The sequence below is a fragment of the Suricata suricatta genome, chromosome 11 (assembly GCF_006229205.1).
Source record: "Suricata suricatta isolate VVHF042 chromosome 11, meerkat_22Aug2017_6uvM2_HiC, whole genome shotgun sequence".
In the NCBI taxonomy this organism is placed as follows: domain Eukaryota; kingdom Metazoa; phylum Chordata; class Mammalia; order Carnivora; family Herpestidae; genus Suricata; species Suricata suricatta.
The window spans coordinates 89795851-89804113 of NC_043710.1; the positions used below are offsets into that span (position 1 = coordinate 89795851).

General features: G+C 35.4%; 1 protein-coding gene across 1 annotated transcript; it reads left to right on the forward strand.

Annotated features, from left to right (window-relative positions):
* Positions 1-5112: 5112 nt before the first annotated feature.
* Positions 5113-6042, forward strand: LOC115306586 (olfactory receptor 147-like). Its single transcript, XM_029957070.1, has one exon. It carries the CDS (start codon positions 5113-5115, stop codon positions 6040-6042), a length of 930 nt encoding a protein of 309 aa, XP_029812930.1.
* The last annotated feature ends 2221 nt before the right edge of the window (positions 6043-8263 follow it).

The window sequence follows — 8263 nt, forward strand, 5'->3', positions numbered from 1 at the left end:
GTTCTCAGATTTGGGTCTTTAATGCATTTTGAGTTTATTTTGTGTATGAGATAAGAAAGTAGTGAAGTTTTATTCTTTTGCAATTAGCTGTCCGGTTTTCACAGTACCATTTGTTGAAGACTATCCTTTTCCCATTGCATTCTCTTGCCTCTTTTGTCAAAGGGTAATTAACCATACAATCATTGGTTTGTTTCTGAGTTTTCTATCCTCTTCCATTGATCTACATGTCTATATTTGGACCACTACCGTACTGTTTTGATTACTATACCTTTGTAGTATAATTTGAAATCTGGAATTGTGATACCTCCAGATTTGTTTTTCTTTTTCAAGACTGTTTTGGCTTTTTGGGGTCTTTTGTGGTCCCATGCAGGTCCCAGGATTATTTGTCCTGGTTCTGTGACGAATGCTGTTGGTATTTTGATAGATTGTATTAAATGTGTGTGTTTTTAAGTAGAATGGACATTTTAAGAATATTTTTCTTCCAATACATGAGTATGAAATATCTTTCTATTTATTTGTGTCATCTCCAATTTCTTTCATTGATGTTTTAGAGTTCTTAAAGTACAGGCCTTTCACCTCCTTTGTTAAATTTAGTCCTAGATACTTTATTATTTTTAGTAATCTTAAATGGCATGGCTTTCTTAATTTCTCTTTCTGTTGCTTCATTAGCAGTGTATAGAAATGCAACAGATTTCTGTACATTGATTTTGTACAATCCTGCAACCTTACTGAATTTATTATCAGTTCTAGTAATCTTTTTGGTGGAGTCTTTTGGCATTTCTACAGAGTATCTTGTCATCTACAAACAGTGAAAATTTTGCTTCTCCCTTACTAATTTGGATGTCTTTATATTCCTTTTTCTTGTCTGATTGCCATTTCCAGGACTTCCAGTACTATACTGAACAGAAGTGGTATGAATGGGTATCCTTATCTTGTTCCCAATCTTATCCTGTTCTTCATCTTAGGGTGAAAGCTCTCAGTTTTTCACCATTGAGTATGATGTTACCTATATCTAGGTGTGAGCCCAATGTGTGGCTCAATCCCATGAACCATGAAATCATTACCTGAACAAAATCAAGAGTCACATACTCAACTGACTGAGCCACCCAGGTGCCTCTCTACCAAATTTTCCACTGCAGTTATCACAATTTTCAGCTTTAGAATTTCTTTTTTGGCTCATTTTTAGATTTTCTCTTTCTTTATTAATATTTTCATTATGTTTATAAATTGTTAAATTGAGTCTCTACACATTTTCCTTTAGATATATCAGACTCAGACTCTTTAAACAGTTATTTTATAGTCTTTGTCTAGTAGATCTGCCATGAAAATATTTTTCAGAGGCAGTTTCTATTGATTTGTTTTTTCCTTTGAAGAATCCATACTTTGTTTCATTTATATCTTATGATTTCCTGTTGAGAACTGAACATATAAATCTAATAATATGGTAACTCTAGAAATCAAATTTTCTCCCTTCACCAGAGTTTAAAATTTATTTAATTTATTTATTTCTTTTAATTGCTGTAGAATGTATCTGTCCCAAAGATCAGCCTGAGGTTTTTCAGACCTTGCCCTTTTCCCTGTACACATGCAGTAACTTTCTAATTTCTCTTGTGCATACAACTGCCTTTGAAAGTCCTAGGTTTTATGGGAATCTACCCAAAAAACCAAGAGCACACTTTACACACTGTATGTTAGCCAATTTGACAATAAATTATATTAAAAAAACAAAAGAAGAAAGTCCTAGGTTTTATTTTAAGTTCTAGTTTTTAATGCCTGGCTTCCAAAAGGTGAAAAAAGGAAAACAAAAAGGGAAAATAAAGCCCTGGCCTTTCAATGTACTGAAAGTCCATTCAGCAAGAGGAGAGGGGGGCTTGTGACAGTCTGCTCACCTTTTTATATGCATTCATATGAGTTGTATGTTTAATTAAACATTTAAATGTTTAGTGTCAAAAAGACAATAGATTAGCATTGTTGAGTTTGTGGGAAAAAGGGAATCCTTGTACAGTGTTAGTTAAGATGTACAAAGTTTCATTTATGGAAGATGAGTAAGTTCTGAAGATCTAATATGCATCAGTGTCACTATAGTTAATGATTTATTGTCTATGTTTAAATTTGCTTAGAGGGTAGATCTTAAATGTTCTCACTACCTAAAAAGAAGGTACCTATGTAAAGTGATTAATTTTAATTAACTTGGGACAATTATTTGACAATGTTTATACTTATAAACTCAAGTCATATATCTTAAATATATAAAATTATTAATTTTCAATTATACCCTCTAAAGGTGGGAAAGAAAGAAAAAAATAGCTTTGACTTAATTTCCTCTTTAATTTTACTGAGGATGAATCACTTATTTTTTTTGTTTATTTTTTACTTATTTATTATTTATAAGTAGGTTCCATGCCCAGAATGGAGCCTACTGTGGGGCTTGAACTCACAACCTTGAGTTCAAGAACCTAGCTGAGATCAAGAGTTGGGTGCTCAACCCAGGTGCCCCTGAGTCACAGTTTTAAGACATCATTTTATGACAAAACTTCGGTTGCTCAAGATAATGGAGAACGTTTGAAAGTTCTTGAACTAGGGATGACAGATTTGTGCTTCCAGAACTCATTCTAGCAGTAATGTGGATGGTTAAATAAGAGGGTGTATGTGGAAATGCTAGAAAATAGTTAGAAGCCACTATAGTTCAATAGGAGAGTTAAGTTAAAAACCTAACCACTGCCTCCATTCTTGTGGTGGCTGAAGGAAAGGGGTGGATGTCATTGTGGTTGTACACTATATGGCTTAGCATGTGGGTCTTGTGGAAAATATTCTGAAGGTTTGAAACGAGAGAACAATATCACTTTCAGAAATACTTGAGCTCCTACTCTATACACTGTATTGTACCTAAAAAATAGACAAAAATTATTTTTATTCTTATAGAAGTTATAGTTATTGAAGAACAGAGGAATTAAAGGGAAAATGATGAGTGTTATGATGGAGGTTGTTTCAAAATTTATGAGACACCGTGTAATAACAGCTGGCGTTAATTGACTATCTGCCATGGGTCAGGCACTGTTTTAGCCATTTTACGTACATTTTGTAATCTAATCAGTATAACAATTTAATGAAAATGATGCCCCCCCCTTTTTTTTTTACCATTTATATTTTACAAAGATAAACCAGAGGAAGAAAGAGGTTAAATAATTTGCCTGGGGTATTATTAGTAAGAGTGGTGGTGGGATGTATATATACACTCTAACTCTGTAGCCCTTGTTTGTGTGTGTGGTGAGAAGAAATGGATGACCTCAGTTATTGAAATGTTACAAAAGTCCCAGGAGAATGGTCACATACAAATTTCCAGTAGGTATTTAAAAAGAAACTTCAGAGGGATATATGGCACTAAAATTATTTTTAGAGATATCCCAGGAAGAGAAAATTGACCTGAGATGCTCCATATTGAAATTTTTCAGATAAAGAAATAAAGAATCTTAGAGGCAGAATGCTTGCAGAAGATTTTCCATTTAGGATTTGGGAAGAAAGAGAGAAATGTATAATGGATTTCCTTTCAGAGGTGAGGATGACAGGGGAGATGGGAGTTCATTTTTGGCTTTGTCTTGGAAGATAAATAATCCCACGAGTAATGAGAAACCTTGAATAAATTTTGAGTCCCTAAAGAACTAATGACAGATACGTGGTCGAAAGTATAAATACAATCCTATTTCCCTTTATGCATAGAATCTATTCTCGAGGGGAAATGACTGCACAAGCTTTATTCTGTTTATAACCAGGTACTTTGTATCATTAAACTCACATTCAACCGTGTGTACCTTATCAAATGGCAAATGAGCTAATAATGAAGATTTTATTTCTCTTTGTTGTTTGAGAAAAATACAAAGATAAACCAGAGGAAGAAAATCATCAGAAATTATGATCTATAGTTCGGAAAGGTTTCTAGGACGTATCTGAAATTACATCTATGCAGTATCCTGTTAGAATTAAAGGGAACAAAGCCTCAGAACCTGAAATTGACCCTCCAGGACCTCTGCGGTAAAAAAGAAAAACAATAAGGAAACACTGGGATATTCTTGCCTAAGAAGGGTGAGTGTTTGAATTCCATTTATATGAACATCCCTCTTGTTGTGCGATGGAAATCTAAAGATTTAAGATATGCCACTTTCATTTTTACTTTGTGCAATTCTGAGATTCAGAAGAATCTGTTCAAAGGGAGGTCAGGAATGTTTAGAGACTTAAGGAGTGCAGGGGTACAGTATCTCCACCAGTAAGTTCCTTCTCCATGGATGGAACCCTCACTTTTCTGGATTTGTCCATTTTATTCTGTGACATGAGGCCGTATCTTAACCTGTTCTAAACTGTGGTCCATTAGTTTTGGATTAGAAACAATGTTGTTGGGTGCCTTGGTGGCTTAGTTGGTTAAGCATCTGACTTCGGCTCAGGTCATGATCTCACAATTCGTGAGTTCAAGCCCCACATTGGGCTCTGTGCTGACAGCTCAGAGCCTGGACTCTGCTTCAAATTCTGTGTCTTCCTCTCTCTCTTCTCCTCCCCTCCTCATGTTCTGTTTCTCTCTCTCACTCTCAAAAAATAAATAAGCATTAAAGAATTAAAAAAAAGAAATAAACAATATTCTTGGTTCCCCTGACATCAGGTCTAGTATGCATTAGTGACCAGCAAATGTTCTAGGATCTCTGCTTCCAAATTTACTTAATGGGAGTCTTAAGTGAATGAAGAAATGGAGGATCAGAGGAGGATGATTCTGTCCTGGTCCATCCTTCTTCTCCCTCCTCCCCTGGTTTTTCTAGCAGTTGTGTTTGCATATAGCAACACTGGACTTCCCTCTTTAGGCTAAGTTGTGATACTCTTTGCTATATTTAGTTTATAAACCTCTAATAAAGGATGAGTTAGTATTTCTCAAAACCTCTAATAAAGGAGGAGTTAGTATTTCTCAGTCTCATGATAGAGGTAAAGGCAGATTTTATTGATCTAGATTTGTTAGTCTCAGATGTACCCAGCCTATATTTCCTTTTTTAGGATGCAATATTGTGGGAAATGCTGGTTTTTTCATCTAATGTAATCCTGATTTTCTGTGCTCACAGATCCCCGTGGAGAAGAATGACTCCTGGAAATGGTTCTTTTGTGACTGCATTCATTCTGGTGGGGCTAACAGACCTACCACATCTCCAGCTCCTCCTGTTCTGCCTATTTCTAGTCTTGTATGTGGTCACTGTGTTGGGAAATTTGGGCTTGATAGCTCTAATTGGGCTGAATTCACACCTGCAAACCCCCATGTACTTTTTCCTCTTCAATTTGTCCTTCATAGATTTCTGTTATTCTTCTGTGTTTACACCAAAAATGCTGATTAATTTTACATCAGAGAAGAATATTATCTCCAACAGGGGGTGCATGACCCAGCTCTACTTTTTTTGTTTTTCTATCATTTCTGAATGCTATGTGCTGACATCAATGTCCTATGATCGCTATGTGGCCATCTGTAACCCACTTCTGTATAATATTGTCATGCCCCCTAAAGTGTGTTCCAGCCTTATGCTTGTTTCATACTTGGTGGCATTTTTTGATGCCATGGCCCACACAAGATTCAGGCTGAGACTGACCTTCTGTGATGGAAATACCATCAACCATTATTTTTGTGACATCCACCCCGTGCTCCAGCTTTCCTGCACAAGCACCTATGTGAATGAGCTGGTGGTTTTCATCGTGGTGGGCATCAATGTGATTGTGCTCAGTGTCACCATCTTTGTGTCTTATGCTTCCATCCTCTCCAGCATCCTCCGCATCAGCTCCACTGAGGGCAGGTCCAAAGCCTTCAGCACCTGCAGTTCCCACATAATTGCTGTTTCCTTGTTCTTTGGATCATGTGCGTTTACGTATCTCAAACCATCATCTATATCTATGCATAAGGAGAAAATCTCTTCTGTCTTTTATACCAGTGTAGGTCCCTTGATGAACCCTTTCATTTACAGCTTGAGAAACAAAGATGTTAAAACTGCTCTGAAAAAAACCCTCAGTAGGAGCAGGTTTTGATCAGAAATCAGTGTCCCTGTGCAGGTAGTAATAGGGCTGGTATATTTTGTTTCTTTTATCACAGTAGTTTAGGCGGAGCCTTCATATCCTGTATCTTTGTCACCATGATGAAGGAAATTGTAGTCTTCTCTCAATTTGTTTCCAATTTTTAAATAGTATAATTTCTTTTCTCACCATTTTGCAATTTCTTCTCTTTTCCACCGGTTTAACTATTTAACATTAATGAATAAGTCTATCTCTGTTTTTCCATTGTCGTTATGGACTTTGCTTTTTTTCTTTTGGAACAAGATAAAAGGTTCTGCAAAAGGTCAGGTAAAGTAACACTAGGGTAATCTTGGTTTCTTACCTGCTACTTATAATGTATTGGTGGACTCAGGAATCTGATAATCCATACTCTACTGGTTACATCCTCCATTGACCTGTAATATGCCTCCTTGAAATGCCAGTGTTTCATATATTTTATGAAGTCCATAAAATATAATCCACTTGCCTGCTGTAAACATTATGCATAAGCTCCTTTTGGCAGAGATTTCATATTTATTGTGGTAAATGTGAAACTGACACATATTTATATCATGAATATATGTTTATTGCATAGACATGATACTGAAGTTGAGAAAATTTAATGAATTAAGTCATACAGCTTATGAATGAAACACCTAGATAAACCGCAGCCTCCTGATTTGTCTACTGCTTTTTCAAATTCTCTTGTCTATTTCTTTTCATGATTTGTAGTTCATTAATAGTGGCATATGAAAAAACTTTTTTATTTTTGAAGTTGACAGTGCTTTGATGGCTTATACATGAGTATCTCTCAGGGTAGTAGTTGTTTTAGAAAAGTAGTTTAACAGTTCTTTTTCTTGTGAAAGAGAAGTCCTATTAGGCTAGGATAGTTGAGAGATGATTGGCTCAAACAGGGAGCTTTTCTGTAAATTAAGTTAAAAAAAAGATTTTAGAATGTTTGCAAGTACTAGTAATTCACAGAATAAGGCACAGGAGAGAAAGGAGCCCAGAAACAAACCATTATGTTGGGACATAAAAAATGCACAGACAATAAACAGGAAATCTGTCTGCAGGAAAAGGACAATGAGGTTTAAAACCACATTTCAATTTAAAAGTGCATCCTGCTCTTTAGAGTACTGTAATTATCCCCCACTGTCCACACAGCTTTGATAAATGCATGATGCATGATGATCATACATTAATAGTGTTTTGAGGAAAGTAGGCCTAAGTTGGTGGCCACCTTTATGAGGAACCAGGAATGCAGAGGTCAGTCATTTCAGGAGATTAAATAGTGTGTGGTATTCAAAACTCAAGTGAGGTTGAAGGAATTTAGAAAGCAAATTATGGGGAAAAGACAGCTCCTCCTATGACTTCCTTTCTGGAAGCTCTAGAAATGTTATGGAGATCTCAGGGTTTCTCTGGACAGGATAAAAGTACAGGTCTTTTGATATTTAAACAGGAAAACTCACAGAGCTACAGGACCTGGGAATAGCTAAATCATTCCTGTTTTTGTTGGCTTCCATATGGAGTTTAAGATACAAAACCCTGAAACCGCAGCTGAAAAAGCAAATACAACTTGAAAGAAACATGTGGTGAAAAAACCAAATTGTGATGATTTCTTTTCTGGAATAGGATGCTGGCTTATTTTTCTTTTGAGAAAACCCAAAAAGATGACTACTTTAAAAACTTTTAATCCTAAATTCTACTTCTAAATCCAATATTACATTATATGTTAACTAACTAGAATTTGAATAAAATCTTGAAACAAAAACTTCTTAATCAATTGATAATTTAAATATTTATAAGATTTTTTAATAATATTACTTTTATATCATTTTATAATTCACTCAAGATTTTAGATATTTTGATGTCCATTGATGGATGAATGGATAAAGAAGATATGATATATATATTCCTATGTATATAGGAATACTACTTGGCAATGAAAAATAATAAAATCTTACCATTTGCAACAATGTGGATGGAACTGGAGGGTACTATGCTAAGTGAAATAAGTCAGTCAGAGAAAGACAGATTTCATATGTTTTCACTTATTTGTGGAATTTGAGAAACAAAACAGATGAACATAGGGGGAAGGAAAAATAAGATAAAAATAAAAGAGGAAAGCAAACTATAAGAGACTCTTAAATACACAGAAAAAAACTGAGGGTCACTGGAGGAGGGTGGGTGGGGAGATGGCTTAAATGGGTAATGGGCA

Excerpts from the sequence above, each read along its gene's own strand:
- LOC115306586 (XM_029957070.1), top strand. The coding sequence starts at position 5,113 with ATGACTCCTGGAAATGGTTCTTTTGTGACTGCATTCATTCTGGTGGGG.